The 18,698-nt window shown below is 38.9% G+C and overlaps 1 protein-coding gene across 1 annotated transcript in view; it reads right to left on the bottom strand.

Annotated features, from left to right (window-relative positions):
- The window catches only part of col4a2 (collagen, type IV, alpha 2), an 80,172-nt gene that overhangs the window by 5,167 nt on the left and 56,307 nt on the right, over positions 1 to 18,698 (bottom strand). The window contains exons 19-44 of the mRNA XM_038289610.1: positions 18,511 to 18,565; positions 16,090 to 16,197; positions 14,100 to 14,249; positions 13,948 to 14,019; positions 13,710 to 13,861; positions 13,549 to 13,621; positions 13,324 to 13,430; positions 10,067 to 10,250; positions 9,635 to 9,679; positions 9,288 to 9,362; positions 9,108 to 9,206; positions 6,690 to 6,911; positions 6,439 to 6,600; positions 6,181 to 6,351; positions 5,925 to 6,068; positions 5,717 to 5,833; positions 5,446 to 5,627; positions 4,717 to 4,780; positions 4,544 to 4,618; positions 4,354 to 4,461; positions 4,165 to 4,272; positions 3,999 to 4,070; positions 1,706 to 1,831; positions 1,496 to 1,612; positions 1,254 to 1,415; positions 696 to 794 (exon numbers count right to left, since the gene is read on the bottom strand). Of these exons, the coding sequence (XP_038145538.1) occupies positions 696 to 794; positions 1,254 to 1,415; positions 1,496 to 1,612; positions 1,706 to 1,831; positions 3,999 to 4,070; positions 4,165 to 4,272; positions 4,354 to 4,461; positions 4,544 to 4,618; positions 4,717 to 4,780; positions 5,446 to 5,627; positions 5,717 to 5,833; positions 5,925 to 6,068; positions 6,181 to 6,351; positions 6,439 to 6,600; positions 6,690 to 6,911; positions 9,108 to 9,206; positions 9,288 to 9,362; positions 9,635 to 9,679; positions 10,067 to 10,250; positions 13,324 to 13,430; positions 13,549 to 13,621; positions 13,710 to 13,861; positions 13,948 to 14,019; positions 14,100 to 14,249; positions 16,090 to 16,197; positions 18,511 to 18,565 (3,049 nt within the window). The remainder of the gene's footprint in view (positions 1 to 695; positions 795 to 1,253; positions 1,416 to 1,495; positions 1,613 to 1,705; positions 1,832 to 3,998; positions 4,071 to 4,164; positions 4,273 to 4,353; positions 4,462 to 4,543; positions 4,619 to 4,716; positions 4,781 to 5,445; positions 5,628 to 5,716; positions 5,834 to 5,924; positions 6,069 to 6,180; positions 6,352 to 6,438; positions 6,601 to 6,689; positions 6,912 to 9,107; positions 9,207 to 9,287; positions 9,363 to 9,634; positions 9,680 to 10,066; positions 10,251 to 13,323; positions 13,431 to 13,548; positions 13,622 to 13,709; positions 13,862 to 13,947; positions 14,020 to 14,099; positions 14,250 to 16,089; positions 16,198 to 18,510; positions 18,566 to 18,698) is intronic.

The raw sequence follows: 18,698 nt of genomic DNA on the forward strand, positions 1-18,698 counted from the left end.
TCCTTTATTACCTCAGGTAAAAACCAAAGACATAGCATTTATACTGCCTGTAAGTTAGGAAATTATACCAGATGCTCCTGTTTCACTCAATTTTAATAAGTCTAAATTTAGTGTTTTTTATTATTTGCTTTATCTAAGCTGATAAACAATTTTATTTATTTGTTTCAGGTGAGTTGGAGAAGGTGTACATCTAAAAATTACAGAATCCTCGCTCTCAAGCATTTCAGATTTTGAACTAGAGATAATAACATGCAGTCCACATTCTTTAAAAAAAAACTTTAATTCTACCACTAAATAGAAAACTGCCAAAAAGAATGTAAAATCAGCTTAAAACACTGCAGCGCAGCATACATATATAAACCCTTAGAGTTTTTATACTGTCAAAAAAAACAGGGGAGCCTCTTCTCTTTCATACCTAGACATGCAAATTACTTATTTAAATCCTATCATGTGTTTAGCTAACAACTGTACAGAGCATCATTGTTGTCTCTAGACAGAATGATGTTCTGGGTAATGAGCCTCATCCTTAATACATCACAGTCTGCCACAGAGCAAAGATATCTTATAGGTACATTTTTGCATAATTGTATGTAGTAATAACTGTAGAGTTTTTTATTGAATATACACAAAAAAAGCCATCTGAAAACATTGAGTGATTTATACTAGGCATATATCATAATTAAGGAATTACTGACCTGGAATTCCAGTGTCTCCTTTTGGACCAGTTGGTCCTCTCTCTCCTTTTAAACCTATCTGTCCAGGAAATCCCATGTAACCTTGGTCTCCTTTTGGTCCTGTTAAAAAAAAAAAAGAGATCACAATTAGAAACCTTTTTTTTTTTAAACATTTTTAATTTTCTTTACTGTTTCAATTCAATTCAGTTTATTTCTATAGCACCAATTCACAACACGTCATCTAAAGGCACTTTACAGTTCACCAGATCATACAGTCAAATTGATTCAAAGTTTTCTATTAAAGGAAAACCAGTTGATTGCATCGACTCATTGACTTGAATGCAATCCCTCACGCTAAGCATGCTTGTAGCAACAGTGGAGAGCAAAAACTCCTTTTAACAGGAAGAAACCTCCAGCAGAACTGGGCTTAGTGAGCGGCCATCTGCTGAGGCCAAGGGGGTTCAAGGAGACAGAAGTAGAGATACAAAAAGCAGCTGTAAAAGGCTTTCTGTTTTCAGGCTCCCAAGCTATTTTTCTTTCCATAAATGAATGGTATGAGAATGTTCGTGTACAGCTGACCTTTCTTCCCAAAGACGCCATCAGCCCCCTTGTAGCCCGCTGGACCTGGATCTCCTTGATATCCTTTCCAACCAGGTGAACCAGGGAACCCATAGTCTCCTTGTAAACCTTTCTCTCCTGGAAAAGCATCCAAACCAGGCTTTCCCCTTGCTCCTGGATAACCTGAGAAACAAAAAAATCCAAATGACTGAAAATATGATACAGCAACTATTCCTGCAACATTTATTTATTTATTTTTTTACCTTGCAATCCAGGACCTCCTGGAAGGCCAGGATCCCCCCTTTTTCCAGGAATGTTTGGGCTCCCATCTGGTCCTTTAAGGCCACGGAGTCCTGGTTCTCCAGGTTGACCAAAGTCACCTAAAAATGTAAAGTTTTTGTCAAGCTTTGTGAAAGTGAAGTCCCACAGAAGCATGCGCTTGTTGCATACTGCAGATAAAGATTTTGGCTCACCCGGAGGCCCCTGGTAGCCTTTCAAACCAGCTGGACCTGGAGCACCTGGCTCGCTGTTGGGTAAACCACTTTCTCCTTTATTCCCTTTAATTCCTGTCTCTCCAATGGGTCCATAAACGGTCAGACCTGATTGGACCAGAGAGAGAGAAATCTTTACAGGACAAGACAACATTTTCCATCTGCATGAATTAGATCTATGTTTTCCTTATTTAGAAAAGGAAATCTGTATATAGACAAAACATATATATCCTCATGAACTTATTAGGAATTTTATTAGGAATTTACATTTTAGACCAGCACAATGTTACTGTGAAGAGGATGGGCAACAAAACTTTTAAAACTTTTTGAAAATCTGAAACAAATTTGTTTTATATTTACAATGCAGCTCCAACTACATTGAGAAACCTAAATCAAATCTATTTAAATCATTTCTCTTCAGATGTCCCATAAAAAGTCGTTCCAGTTCACATGCGAGTATTTTAATTACAGAATAAATACTATGAGAAGATAAGGTATAGCGGTAGCATCATATTGAAGAAGCATTTTTTTGTCCAGCAGGTTTTAAAGCTGGTCTGAACTATTAAAAAAATGGATCTAGATGAAACTATAGAGCCATTATTTAAGAATCTCTGCAAGAGGATGGAATTATTTAAAACTTTGGAGTAGGTTTCACTTCCAGCAGGATGACAGACCTTAATATAGAGCCATAAAAATCAATATTATAGTCTAGATCAGTGGTTTTAAACTCCAGTCTTTGAAGGAAGGTGTCCTCAACCTATTAGATGTGGCTGAATATTTGGACATTTTTAGTAGAGCTTTGCAAAGCTTGGCTTGATCCGAATAATTCGAATTATAGCTCCTAACTTCTTAGCTCCTATCCCTTCATTCCTTTTGCAGCAACAGTAAGATCACTATGTAGGGCAGGGAAGGTGCTCCAGACTACTATGCTGAATCCAGACAGTCTTCAGTCTTAAGGACATCATTACACGAAGGACACGCCCATAAAGTTGGGACTAAATCCTTCCCGTAAAGAACTACAAAAATCAAACGTTACACTAGTGTAAAATTTAACACATATAAAGGTGAGGATATTGATATGTGTAACAGACATTGCATGTCATGAAATCATTTATTTTTGGTAATCTTTATGAGGTGGGATGTGCCAACCCCTTCAACTGTATACTTTGAATTGGCGCTAGGAAGGATTCTGCTTCCTGTCTCTAGGTCCTTCCTAACTGCCAATACTATTTGGATAGCACCTAAGGTGATCAATTTCACCGGGCCTTTGGTTTCCTTACCTGTTTAAGCTATTCTGATTAAGTTAAGGACTGCAGGCTTGTAAGGCAGTTTAGCCATTAGATTCAGGTGTGTCAGGCATGGGACACAAAAAAAAAGTTGTAGGACTCTGGCCGTCCAGGATCTGATTTTGACACCAATGGTCTAGATCAGGGTTTCTTAACCCCGGTCCTCAGGGCCCACTGTCCTGCATGTTTTAGATGTGTCTCTACCCAAACACACCTCATTCAAACGATTGTATTTCCTCGTCAACAACCCTCAAATGCTGCAAAAGCCTGTTAATAACCGTTTTATTCAGGTCAGGTGTGTGGAGGTAAGGAAACACCTAAAACTTGTAGGACAGAGGGCCCTGAGGACCAGGATTAAGAAACCCTGGTCTAGATTAAAACATGTCTATGAAGTTGAGAAAACAAGGAGCTCTCCATTCTATCTGCCTTAACTGTTTCCAAGGAAAGAGGGTCAGAAATGCTAATATTAAGAGCATCAAAGCTAGAAACCTCTCTGGACTTGCATGTGTAACTAAAAAAAGAAGTGGTTTTATCCAGTACTGACCCATTCGTAGGGGATACATAAAAATGAATGCAAATTTTTGATATTTTTATTCATTTTAAAACATAAGAATTTTTTTTCTCAAGTTATGTTGCTCTGTTACATACAGTAAAATACCATCACAATTTATTAGAGTTTGTGTTTGATCAAATTTGAATGAGTTAAAGGTGTATCATTTATTTTGCATAAAAACATTATATTAACTCTTTAGCATTATAGAAGCTAAACAGTTTAGCCAATATAAAGATAAAAACAATAAAAATGTGGTTAGTTTGTTTATGGGCGTCAAATTATAAGCATAATCTCTTAAATACTATGTGCACATTTTTTCTGAATTTGAGCTATGGTCTAGATTACATGAATAGATTTTGAAAAAGGAGAAATTCTTGACATGTTTTCTTAAAATCTTGAAGAGAAATAATTTCTCTGAGGTCCTCAGAGCTTTTACCTGGTGTTCCTTTGACACCCTGTTGTCCTTTCAGTCCATCTAATCCAAAAAGACCCTTAAGGCCGGGGTAACCTGAAAATATTTGAAATGTGTATTATTGTGAAAAGTTAGAACATATGGAAGCTCTTAGATAGATTATACGTATATTTTGGTTCATTTGTGTTACCTTTAATTCCAGAGAAGCCAGGAACGCCTGGCAGACCATCTTTCCCTGGAATACCAGGAAAACCCTTTTGACCCTGGTTTCCTGGAGTTCCCCTGTCCCCGTCCAACCCTGAATAAATAAATAAAATCCTGTAAATAGAATGTGAATCTGTAAGATTATATTATTTATAGGACATGTTTGGTCTTTTACCTTGGTAACCCACTATTCCCGGATCTCCAGATTGTCCCTTTACTCCTTGGACACCATCAAAACCAGTTATACCAATGTCCCCAATTGGTCCCAGTATTCCTTTCACACCTATGGAGGTAATATCATACCTTTGATGTCAACAAAACTATTACAAAAGAATAAAGGACACCTGTAGTAGGCCCGTTGGTACCTGGTTCTCCATCAAATCCATCCTCTCCTCTCAGTCCTTTAGATCCTGGAAGGTCTATACGAATGCCTTTATCGCCTGTAATATTTTATTGTATTTAGGAGCATATCACACAACTTTCTCACATTTACATAATACAATGAATTCATGTTCTATGGTTTGATTTGAGTTTTCACCTTTGGCCCCCTTCCTTCCTTTCAATCCTGACTGACCGTAGGCACCGGGGCTTCCTTTGCCTCCCTGCAAACCAAGTCAATTGAAATCTTTTTAAACCTGTTAAGCGAAGAAGACTGATTTGATGTAAAGTTTACTAGAACAAAAAATAGGCAAAACTAGAGAAAAACATGAAACAGATTAAATCTCCCAACAAGTTTACTTTCACACTTAATTTGTTGACTTGTATTTGCCGTTCAGTTTTGCCCATTAGTAACATTTTTATTCATATACAGTGGCTCTCTATTATCAACTCATTGATGGTAAAATACCTGTTTGAAGTGATACAAAAATAACACCTAGCTTGTGAAAATAAATTGAAAACAACAACATATCTAAAAAAATAAGACTAAAGAAGTCAAAAAGCAGTAAGAAATTGGGTGCAGGCATCTGTTCACTTTTAAATTGCTGCTTTGATTAGAAAACCTTGGGTTTTAGACATACCATAAGATTAGACACCTAGGTCTTGTGGTCTTACCAGTCCTACAGAGGGTTTTTGCTATTGTTGATTTGAAGTGCATGTCTTGGAAGTCATAGAGAGACTGCACCAGTTCAACTGCTATAGAAAGTTAAGGAAACCTTTGTTCTCTAAGAAAATCAAGAAGGATGCTTTGCTTAAGCAGGACCTTCAGCGAAGCATCACTTCCTGAGCAAAGACTTAAGCAAGGTACATCCTCTAGTTTTCTGCTCACCTTGTTACCATGCATTCCTTCAAAGCCTTGAATGCCTCGGTTACCAGGTGACCCTGGCATTCCTTTTACCCCTGGCAGGCCCTGTGCACCTGGATCTCCAGAAACACCTTTTTCAGTACTGGGATCTCCTGGCAGACCGTGAGCTCCATCAAGGCCTGGCCAACCTTGTACACCTTTGGCACCTGGGAAAAGATTTGGATTTATATCATGATTAAGATAAGGCAACATAGAATTTGGAGCAAATTGCAACACTATTATAAAAGCTGCAGACCTCTTGGCCCGGTAAAACCTGGATCGCCTTGATGCCCGTGATCTCCTTTGACTCCCTTTATGTCAACAAGCATTTTGGGGGACATAATCCCCCGTGGACCGGTCAGACCGGACTCACCTGCCAGCAGGAACAGGTATTAATTAAAATGACTCTAATACGCTCCAGTCCCATCACATATGGAACTCCACTCAAAGACTTTGCAACATACCTTTCTCTCCCTTTTTTCCCGTCTGACCTTTCAGGCCAGGCTCACCAGGCACCCCCGCCCCTCCTTTTTGCCCCTCAAAGCCCTTCAGACCAGGATTTCCACCGACACCCCCAAACCCAGACGTTCCAGGAGAACCTTTCTCTCCTATGAAGAAAAAAGTCCCAGAAACACCAACCTGACTTTAGCTGAAACCATTTGGTAGATATTCTGTTTTATCATGTTATGAATAAGCAGGAAAACCTTTCAAGATACAGACCTTTCTTTCCTTGAATTCCCGGTCTTCCAGTTGCACCTTGTTGTCCAGGGTCACCTTGTGGGCCCTGCTCTCCAACGGTGCCATCATCGCCATAAGCACCTGGCATTCCTTTTAACCCTATTGGACCTGGAGGACCTGGGTCTCCATCTGGACCTCTCTCTCCGGTTATTCCTGATAAGGTAGAGGAATGTACCAGCAGAGAGCAGTGAGAAAAACTATTTTTGATGGATTGTTCCTGTGGTTGTGTGCTTCTCTAACCTGTCTCTCCAATAGCGCCAGTCGGACCAGGTGGACCAGACTGACCAGGATCACCAGGGTAGCCATATGTGCCAGCTGGCCCAGGTCTTCCCTCTTCCCCAGGCAGGCCTGGGGCACCTTTGGGCCCCCTGAAGCCAATCATTCCAGGCATTCCATTTATTCCTGAAAATATGTTTAAGAAAAATATTCAAGCAAATACCAAACACTATTGAAAAAAAACAAAAAAAGAAAACAAAACACACACAGCTTACCTGCAAAACCTGGTGGTCCCGGTTCTCCTGTCTGGCCTTTTTTTCCTTGCAAGCCAGGTATTCCTGGGTCACCTGGAGGTCCAGGTGATGCATCCATTATTTCTCCATGGGCACCCTTATCACCCTGAAACCCGTCTCGGCCAGGAATACCAGGGCTACCAGGGGTACCTTCTGAACCCCTGGTGCCAGGAATCCCAGGTTCTCCTCGGGGACCGACAAAACCTATTATAAGTAAAAAACAAAACAAAACAGAAGTTATAAAAAACTATTATTAAATGAAAGAGTATTTAATGCTTTAGTATAGGACAGTTTATGTAAAGTACCCTGTATTTAAAATAATACATCAATATAATACTAGTATTATCTCCTTAAAATCTCTAAAACATTAATTTTAGTGTCGTAGTTTGTTTCAGATATGGGACTAAATAGCTATGGAGGCAAAAAGAATGAGGAGGGAGGATGGATGTTTTAAAATCTGTCCCTCACCATCAGAAAGCAATAGTGAGTAAATCTCAGAAGAGCCAGTCACTCATTCAAAGAGCCTTTGAGATTCCCTGCTGGGACTGTATTTTGGTATTTGTTGTTGGAAGTGGAGATCCTATGTGTTGCAAGGATTCTACCAAAATAAGACAAATGTGTTTTGTGCCAAAACCAAGTATGTGATCAAAAGTGAGATTGATATGAAAGTGACCTATGCTGAGCTTTGCAGGAAACCATTAAAGGCCTTTTTGATTTCAGAAGTACTCAAGACTGTTTTGCACAGAGACTGTTTGGTTAAAAAGGTTGTTAATCATATCCATCAACCGACCCGTACATTATTCTTATAAACCCAAAAGAAACAAAAACTGAAAAAAGTAATGAAAATGATATACATTAGGTATTTCTTTTAAAGGGCAGATTAGACTTCTGCAGCCGCACATATCAAATGTCGCTTGGGTCTGGTTGTGAACCAGTTTTGCTTTTATGCTTCTGCACCATCGATCTGGAATTTTTAGGCAAGCACAGCAGTTTCCAGCCAAAGCGCAAGGGGGAGCCTATTTGAGAACTCGCGAGAACTTCACGTATTATTCTCTCTGTCTCTTCCAACTTTGTAAACACTCCTTTGAATCCCGCTCAGGGATCTGGCAGATCTCCCTCCAGGAGTTGGCAGAGACCTTGGCATATTTATATAATTTGTCTGAGGCATCGTACAAGTGGTTGTACTTCCGAACCTCCCTGATTAACCTTTCGTCGTAGTTGTCCATTGTAGTTGTTCCTCGGTTTTTAAAAATGGCGCCAATCGAGAAGAAAGAACACACCGACAGCCGTAAAGGCAGACCAAAGAACAATCACAGCTGCTTTTTGGCTTGAGGTCTGCACAGGTTTGCGTCCGTCTGATGCGTAGTTAGGATAGGATTTTTGAGGTGCGCGACAACGGCTGCAGAACCTCTGCGCGGGGGGCGTGGTTGCGCACAGAGACAGATTTGACGGTTGCAGAGGCTATGCATCAGAAGCATAAATTGGCTTTAACTGGACACAACTGGATATACAATTGTAGATCATATATATTATTTATATTTCCAATGTCTAAATCTTTCCTGTAGAAATGTCTGTGTTGTTAAATGTATTATTAAGTATTTGAACCTGCCTTAACGGATTCAATTTAGCTCTGGTGCTAAATCCAGCATATTTATATGGAAGCATTTGCTGATGCATTGATTGATGAGTGCTGTACTAATTCAAATAGAATAAATAGATAAAAAGGACAAGACTGAAGCTTGCCAGGAGGCCAACACTGAAGGAGATTTTTTTTAGCATATACTCGCCTTTTTTATACTTTTTTTTCTATAACAGCAATTAGGATTGATATTTATTGATTGAAGAAACAATCTTTATGCACTGCACACAGTGCATGTATTCTTTTATCTTTAAAAAGACAAAGTAAATACAATCAGAATCATTTGTTTTTCTTTAAATGGGCGATGCTAGCATCTAGGCCCCTTTCAAAGGGAGTAAAGCCAGTTGCGTGTTCTCATTATTTCCACCTGCAGGACTGAGAGAGAAATGCAGATTTCCTTGCAATTTTACCAAACATCATCAGGCTTATCTGAAAAAAAAAAAATTGTCCTTCTGACAGTGCAAACAGAAGAAACCCAAATCCTCAGTGTTTCTTTGAATTGCTGAAACCAAATCCTGGGACTTCAAAATCTGGAAATGTTTTTAGCAAAAAGGGCTAAATAGATCATTTTGATTTTCACCTTTATTTGAAATAAATGAAATGAAATAAATGAAATGAAATAATCGTTTTTAAAACAGCTCATTTATTCAAGTCAATTTCTGTTTCTTTCCTACAAACAAACCTGGTACCAAAGTATGTGAGCAAAACTCTAACATAGCTCCGAAAAGGTGCTAACTATTCAGACATTGGTCCCTTCTAACCTTGTGGTCCAGGAAAGCCGCTTGTTCCCCGGTCCCCTTGTTCTCCTTTCTCTCCCTTCACTCCACTTGCACCTTTTACACCTTTAGGGCCACGATCCCCTGTTGGATGGAAATCAAAGCAGTACCTCAAAAAAGTCCCGCTTCATAGAAAATTTAACACGAATCAGTCAAAAAACCCACCTGGGGAACCTGATATTCCACTAAATCCACGAGGTCCAGGCAGGCCAGGAGGACCTGGGATGGGTTCACAAGCACCTGAAAGATAAATGTAAGAAAAAACTTTAATAAGCGACTTAATAAGGCCACTGATGACTGTTTAGGTGCATGTGGTATTGACTGCTGCCCAGCGTGAAGGTTTAAGATAATTACACATCATTCTTACATTAGCTGCTGCCTCAACAAAGAAAACCACAAACCAATATCATCTTAAAAATCATCATGCAAACCAGTTAAACGACTGAAATGCAAAGCACAAAAGAAGCGCTATAACAGCAGGAATGAGGTGAAAACATGATTATACCAGCTACCTGTCACATCCACCTGTCCTCCATCTCCATCTGGTATACAGCCGCCTTTCAGTTGAAAAGTAGGGAGAATGAAAGAGATGCATTTGGAACAAGAGTTATTCAAAAGCTCAAGCTTGGTCTCAAACAAGCTCAGCAGGTTTGAGGGGATGCAGCTTTTACTTGAAATAGATAGCAGATGAAAGCGAAGTTAAATTTCATGCCCCCTTCTATTTTTCACTTAAAGCCCCTATTTCACCCAGAAGCCACTTTTATTCCAAATTCATTCCTTTGTAATGAATTTAAAAAGAGGACCCATTGAAAAGAGAGGTGAAAATTACATAAAGAACAAAAAATAGAGCACAAACTGGTAGCAAAAAAAACATTAAACAAATATGCAAAACAAAAATGGCATTAAACATGTGCTAGGAAAGGAACTAGTTAGCTGGTTCTTACCGGGACTTCCAGGCGGACCAGGAATTCCATCATAGCCAGGGAGGCCTTCATCTCCAGAAGGACCACGCAGTCCTTTGATACCTGCAAAGTTTTCACCTGGTTTTCCTATCTCTCCTAAAGGACCAGCCGTACCGGGCCATCCAGGGAACCCTTTGTCTCCACGTTCTCCTATAGGACCTTCACCCTGTTAATATCACCCAAACAATAAAGACACACAAGGAAACGAAACATGCTTCAATCTACAGTGGCATCTATAAAAAACGGGTTTGTGTGATTTGAAAAAGATAAATCATTTCTAAACTTTCTCATAGACATAGATCATTTACAAGTTAACTATAAAACAGACAAATCTCTTTAAAATAAACTATTTACAATAACCCATCCTCATTTTGAAGAAATGTTTACGCATCTGACATCTTGGCAAGACTATATTTGCCCACACAGGCCTGCAAATGGTCTGACTGTGGGAATTTCTCTTTTCAACAAGCTCATAGATTTTCTGACATGTATAATTCTGGACTCTAGTATAATAATCTTTGATTTTCTTATAATGAAAAAAAAAATGTGTTAATCTAAAAACCATTTGTACCACACGCTACCACAAAAAACATTCAATTATAAGGTGAAAATAAGTGATTTGTTTCAAAATTATGAGGGTTAGCATTGTAAATACACTTTATATATAAAGCCGGATCTTTAAACATTCCAAATAAGGAAAGCAAAATAAATGTTGTGCGTGCAATAATTTGTAGATAATCTAGAAAGATTGCTCAAGCAGCAATGACATATAATGCTGTATGAACATCTGTTACATGTTTTGAAGCAATTTTGCACAGGTTTTAATACATGCATAGCTTTTGAAGATCAGTCCAATAGTGTTGAGCAATGTGATAATCTCCAAAGTCTTAAAAATTGAGCCTTCTACAATCTCCAATTTAGGCACCAATTTTTAACTATTCTGCGGCTATTTATTCATGTGTCACACACAGTGTTGTTTTCGTCAACAATGACGATGATGAAATAATTTCGTTAACGCTCCTTTTTTTCATGACAATATCTAAAACTGACAAGCTAACCATGGATTTTTGTTGACGAAAACTTGAGAGTTATAGGTGTGAGTTTTAATAAACAAGAAGAGACTAAATAAAAATGAGTGAGTCGTCAGTCAGAAACTGCATCATTGTGCTGCAATCTGCTAAGCAGTATCAACCGTGCTGCTGTGTCCTGTTTGATCACGCAGACCACTTGCTGTGCAGCGATGCTAATTCTGCATGACAACAGATGGATCATGGCCGCAGTGGCGGGGTGAAAATAATCCAGAATTGTCCGGGTGTCTGACAGAACACCAGCACTGCACGCTGAACTCTGACAAACTGATCTTCCTAATCAACAATGTCTTTGTGCGGACGTAGCTCAGAGTCTGCGCTTCTCTCGCTCCACACCGATGGTTCGCTCTCAGCAGTATGGCTCTTCCTGCTCTCACTACTTAATAAACTATATGTGGCTGATTATCCTCCGCAAAGCGTAAAAAATCCTTCAGTTTAATTTTTAAGATTTTATTTCTTCCAGCTCACAGGAGATGATGCTAAACATTCTTTAATTTCTACCAAAAAGAATCTCTAAATCATATCCAAATAAAATATTTCATTACATTTTGTTTATTTTTAGGTAAAGAGCCAGGTGAAAAGGTACATAGATCTTTGAATATTTCTCTAACTATTTCTAATCGTTTCTATCCATTTAATTATGATGTAAATGTCTCCTTGAATTGTTATTAAAAGATTTTCTCTGTTTCTTTTAAATATGTAAACTTTTAGTTAGCATATTAATTCAATTTAGGTCTGGATTGCCATGGCTTTACCGTGTAATTATGTAGGGTCTTTCTGTACTTTTTTTTTTTATATCAAAACCCTTTGAATTTAAATCCACTTTTACCCCTGAGCAACAGTAACCAAGGGAGGAATTGAAGAAATAAAGCCACAATTGCCAAATTGGAAAGAATAAAGTTTTTGTTCTTTGCTTTTTTGGAGTAATGAAGATTTTATATATCTGTGTGGGTAATGCATAGTTCATAGTAGATCAGGAAGTGTTTGCTTTGGAATGGAAACCTTGTGTACGTCTAAAAGCATTCCTGTATTGTACCTTTTGTCAGCTTGACTGTCTGCTATATTAACTGATATGATGTGTTGAACTAGATCTGCTATTTTTCACAACTTTTTTAAGACACTTTTTTTTTATAAATAGGGCATTAATTCATTATATTTTTTATTTTAAATTTTATAAATCAAAGTTTTCTGCCCAACATCAATGATGAACTGTAGCATTCTATACCCAGCAATGTAGTAACTAGGCTAGAGCTGTCAGTCTGGTAAAGAATCTGCTTCAAAATTGTAAAGGTTCACTTTTTTGCAGCATAAAACTGACTAAAACTAGACTAAAACATTTTTAAGTTTTAGTCGACTAAAACCGACCAAAACTATCACATATCGTAATAACTAAAATGGGACTAAGACTAATAATAGTTTTCATCCTGAAGACTAAGAATAAATTTGAGGTGGCTGTCAAAAACAACACTGGTCACACAAATATAGACATAGTTGGAGATTAAGTATGAGGGAACACCAAAGATGAATAATGTTCAAAACAAATACAGGTAAGCAAACAAATTGGAGGAACAAATTTAACTTTAAAGTACGCGATAGAAAAAGCTAATTAAGGCTGTGTCCGAATGTCCGCCCTAATCACTATATAGGGCACCATGACCTCCTCCCACCATGACCTCTAATCACTATATAGGGCACTAAATAGTGATTACGCCTTTTTAGATGACTGTTGGAACATCTGGTGGATGAAAAAGTAGTAGACTCGAAATTTCCCACAATGCACCTTGAAAAAGTAGCGATCATCCATAGTGAATAGACGAGCAGATATAACCCGGAATACTTTGCGAGGTGAGCTCGCCTCGCAAAGCATCATGGGATTTGTTGTCCCACATGATAGCTGTTGCTATCCAACAGTGACCACTAACAACAAATAACAAGTGGCAACTAATAACAAAGATGGCGCAGGCACCGTGGGGAGGGCAGAGTTATGTGGCCAACAGGAAGCGAAAAATGTAAAGATCATCTGTCCAAACGGTCAGTTAACTGAATTCACTATAAAGTCCGCTACATAGTCCCCCCTCTTTATAGTGATTGAGGGATCTCAGGGTTAGAGCGGACATTGGACACAGCCTAAGACTGGAGATATGAACTCACTGGAAGGCCGCGGTTACCAGGGAAACCATTAAGGCCGTTTGGGCCAGGAGCACCGGGTATCCCTTGAATTCCATCATTCCCTGGGTCTCCTGGGTCCCCTGGATATCCTATAGGATAAAGTCCAATCAAAATAATAATGTTTGCAAACATGTAATCCTGATTATAAACAAAATGCACTGCAGAGGTTTTTCCCTCTTAAGATGAACAGAAATAAACAAACTGCACCTTTTTGTCTTGCAACACCTGTTTCTCCTTTTCGACCTTTGGGCCCCTGGAAACCATTAATGCCAGCAGGTCCCTAAAATGAATCATAAAACAGTTAAATGTGAAGGACCTGACTTTTAAAAGGATTATAACTAAAAGGACTGTGGTGATCTTTTCCTTACAGGTAAACCATCTGCTCCTCGGGGACCTGGGTCTCCTATATCCCCATCATACCCAGACTCCCCAGTCATCCCAGCATCACCAGGCTCACCGGGAGGACCAGCTAAACCACGGGGGAAATTATCACCACTGCACTTGCATTCTCCATGATCTCCTGTTTAAGCAAAACATTGTCAGGTTGGAAATATGTCACACAGGTTAAGAATGATTTTATCTTCTTTCTTTGTGTGCTAATGGCACCTTTTATTCCTTTGAATCCTCCATTGCCAGGTTGTCCCCTGAATCCTTTATCTCCTTTGAAAAACTCTTTCACTACCACAAAAACAGGAGTTAAAGCAAAGAAACATGGGATCAAATCTGAAATGACTCTCCCCTCCCATGTTATAACTTACTTGATCTTTTGATTCCAGGAGGGCCTCTGCTCCCTGGCCTTCCATCCGGTCCAGGAGATCCTGGAGAGACAGCAGGTCTTCCTGGGTCTCCTGGTAGACCCTTATCTCCTCGTTCCCCCTTAAAACCAAAAGGGCCAAAGGAAACGAAAGCTAACAAACAAAAAAAGGTGTTTCTATTAGTTCAATGTTCATGTTTAAACAGCTCTTTAGAATCCTGCTTTATTAAGTAGCTTCCAGTTAAAGTACATTCTTCCCACACTACAGGTGAGAACTGAATGCAGTTCACTACTTTCATTTTATAGCAGAAGGATGATCTAGAAAAGTTAGCATGGTGGAAAAATAAGAAGTTATATTCATATAAAAAGGTAATTACCCCTTAATAGCTTTTTTCCTATATTTTAACTAAATCAAAATTTATTCTTGGACAAAGATAACCTAATTACATTAAAAAGTTAAAATTATTTGGTGATTGACATGGACCCATGTAAAAAACAAAACTTTCCCCCAACATTCTAAAATCACAAATTACAACGCTTAAATACTATAAATAGGCAGACTTGATTATGTTCAGCCAAAACAAGAAATTATTTTAACATCTTCTGTCTGACAGGAGGGGGAGGATTTTTTTCCCCATTGTGGGAAAATAAAGGGATTTACAACATGAAGAAGATAAATGTCTCAAAAGGCAACACTAAGTATCCCGACCCTGAGGAAATTTAGAAGAGATGAGAAAGAAATTCACTGACAACCAGCTGTTATTAAATTGATAACAAAGCCAAATCTAAGGCTCTAAGGCCTCTATGAATCATTGTGAGAACAGTTGGCGAACAGTGCGACAGTGGCATCGAATGTAGGAGATTGTCCCTGAAATCGAAGGATTGACGGTTCAAGCTTCGGCTCCGACTTTCAGTGTCGTGGAGTCCTTGGGCAAGACACTTCGACTGCATTGTTTACTGATGGTGGTCAGAGGGCCCGGTGGTGCCAGTGTACGGCAGTCCCGCTTCCGTCAGTGAGCCCCAGGGCAGCTGTGGCTACAATGTAGCTTGCCACCATCAGTGTGTGAGTGTGTGTGAATGGGTGAATGAATGTATTGTAAAGCGCTTTGGTCAAGTCTCCTGACTTCAAAAAGGGCGCTATATAAGTACATGCCATTTACCATTAAATAATGGTGAACCATCCTAGGAGTTGCTGACCTTCTGAAATCACTCAAAGACCATATAGAAAGCTCATTAAGTTCACTAAAGAGCCCCAAAATGCTGTCTATAGTGTTAGAGAACTTTGCTAAATATGGCATAAAACTGATGAAACTGCAGAAAATAACAAAAAAAAACGAAAACCATACCGACATTTAAACAAGGCTGTGGTATTGAAACGATCCAAGACTGCCCTGATGCTTCAGGCCTTTGATTACTTGCTGTGATTGACGGAACCATTCAACGTGCTCTTTAAAAGAAAACCCAAAAGATCCTGTACGACTTTTTGTTTGTGGTGCATAAGTGATCATGGTATGGCAGAAAATTCAAAGTCTGGACCTAAATCCAAGCAAAATGGTCCTGTCTGACCTAAAGTGGGCCACTGATATTTAAAGAAGTGAGATAAAATGCAGAAGACTTAGTTCTGGCAAAAGCTTCATGTTGGTTATATCCTCCAAGGGTGGTACAGTCATCTTTAAGGTTCAGAGGGAAATTAAGTTTTTACATAGGGCCAGGTTGGTTTGGATAGCTTTATTAGAAATGACAAATATGGGAGTTGCTTAAAAAAACAAACATATTATTATGCAACTTTTTAATGCATAATGATGCAACTAAACCTGCATTTCTTTATCATAAAAAAAAAAAAACAGTTTAGTGCCAGAGAGCAGCAAGTTTGCTTATTTCCAAAGAGATCAAAGTGCAGCAAGGCAACCACACCTAACTGCATAAAAAGCTGAGACATTTTGTTGAATGATGAGAACTGAATAGCAAAAAGTTATAAATTTATTTTTACAAACCTTGCTGTGTGCTAGAGGCAGGGGGTCCGGGAGGTCCGGGGTAGCCTGGGTCTCCAGTTGGACCCTTCTCTCCTTGTGGCCCCTCCTCACCAGGGTATCCAGGAGGACCTTAAGCAGACACTGTCTAGTTAGTGGAACACATTTATCCAACCTACACCAAAGGTTCAGCCCAAATTCCTGGAAAACAAGGACTCAGGTGTATAAGATAACGACTATGGCTAGTCCTGGTTTTAACTTGATGAGAAACCTGAAATATTTTTTATTCAGAGAGCACATCAGTCCAGCACTTATTTAACGTCCTGACCTGACCTGCACTGATACAGTATTCTATAGAGTAGAATATGCCATCCAATAAACCTAGTTTTGATAAACCTAGATTAAAAGCAACTATTAAAAAAAACAACCTAAAAGCAGGTATTAAACGTACTCCTTATCAAACACATATCTCTTGCACAAAATGTTTTTTTTTATTATTGGTCTGATGTAACACTCCAATCTTAAATGCCCTGTTTTCAAAACTCTAAATGAAAAATCCTAATTAACAGAAATGAAGGCTGTGTAATATTCATTTTAAAATTTGTCTCACTTAATGAACCAAGTTACTGAAATAAATGTCAATTTAGTTTCACCCGGTTTTATTTTTTTTAGCAATATTATTTGTGCAGTCACACACAGTATAAAATGATCTATCCTTGTGGGGACTTTACATTTACTTCCACTCATTTACCCATTTCTACAGCCTAACCATGACTCTAAAGCTAACCATTACTGGTTCATACCTAACCCTGCACCCGACCTAACCTCAATCCACACCTTAGTTCCAAACCTAACACCAAAACTTCTCCTACATTTTATAGGAAATAAACTGAAGCAGACAGTGAAAGTGTTTGTGCAAATTGGGCAATGATGAGCAAAATGAAAGGTGTTAGTCATTTTTATTCCAAGCATAATAGTTTTTCCTCAGTTTTTAGTTTTAATCGGGTTGTAAGTTATGTTTTCAACCAACTTTTTGGTCAAACCAACCAATCTAACTTTGGTAGTGTTTTTACCAAATCTATATTTGTACCAAGGCAAACCAATAGAAATTAGTCACATCGGCCAAAATACTGGTGTTTTATCACAACTTTCAAAAGTGTGAGGTGGGTTTCAAACCAATAACAACAGGAGAGGAAGCACATATCATACAGCTGACCACAGTAGCAGAGCAACAACTCCCCTGAAAGAAATATTACTTAAAACCAATGTCATAACTGTAACCAATTTTCTTGCTCAGATTTTGATCCTTACATTGTTTAATCTAACCAAACTAGTTTTAACCAACTAGATTGGTTGATTTTTCAACCAATGACAGCAACTTTCCTACAAACTCCCACATCTTCACTGAGTACTGAGGCTGTTCAGATGCCTGCAGAAGTTCAGGGCGGGCTGAACCACTTCCCGATATGGTCGGGAAGTATGGCGGGGTAGTGAGGCTTCAGACGGCATCAATTTTGGCTCCTCCCCCAAATGAAAGAAGCCTCGATACGCACCTCGGGGAAACGCCCCAACCCCCCCCCCCCCGCACCCCCACTCCCCCGCCACACCCCGATTGATAAAATCTTCGAGAACCCATCTCTGCCTCCTCATCTCTGGATTTTGGTCCTCAACCAACTTCCACCAACCCCTAACAGTGGCTAGTTAGACACACTGGGACCTTGACTTCTCAGGAGGTGAAAGGGTAAACTAGTTTGCACCTTTTCAGTTTTACCTGTCTCAGCATTTTTTAAAACAAGTTCATCATCTGTCATTTTAAAATATGGGTCTTATGAGACAGATGCACCTGAAACCAGATACAGCATATTTAGGATCAGGATCTCATTGAGTGGTTCATCCACATGAACTAAACTTCTCCCTCTGGGTTTTACAACTAGGAAGTTAATTTGCTTCACTAAGGTTAATTTCTTACTCAGCCTAATGATCCTTTTTCCTCGCAGTGTCTCACTATAATTCAGTCACCTTCAACATCATTGTTGAGCTGTTCTCAAATGTGAAACAGGACATTTCACTTCTTCTATGACAGCGGCTGATCATGTGCTTTATTTACATTTGCTGAAGTTGTGAGGAAAGAAAGGAAATAATACATGTGGTGGGGTATATTTACAGTGTGAAAAATGAGCTAAGGAGGTGTATACAAAAAGGTGTTTCCTTATCAAGAAACAAAGATGTTGCAGAATTATTGTTATAAATTACTACACACAAATCAAAGCACAGCTAAGCGGACAAGATAATGAAGTTGGATGAGCTGCAGAAGAATTGCTGCTTATTCACACGCTGTTATATCAGTTTATCCTCAGCATGCTTCACTACCTTTTGTACATGTCTCTAAACATATTAACACAGAGCTTTAAGTTTGACTTTTTGTTCAGTCTTTAATCATCTCACCAGGAAGCGCAGTACCTCCTGAAGTAAGCAACTCTCCTGGATCACCTCTGACTCCCTGAAACAGAGAAAATGCATACTCTTAGAGATTTTAACAGCATTTAATTTTCATTTTAAGTCATTGGAGCTGGAAAATATTGTACAAGGACACAAAATGTTAACAAAATCCTAAATATATTCACTAAGATAAA

This window comes from Cyprinodon tularosa, unplaced genomic scaffold, assembly GCF_016077235.1.
Source record: "Cyprinodon tularosa strain WSP-4 unplaced genomic scaffold, ASM1607723v1 ctg270, whole genome shotgun sequence".
NCBI classification, from domain to species: domain Eukaryota; kingdom Metazoa; phylum Chordata; class Actinopteri; order Cyprinodontiformes; family Cyprinodontidae; genus Cyprinodon; species Cyprinodon tularosa.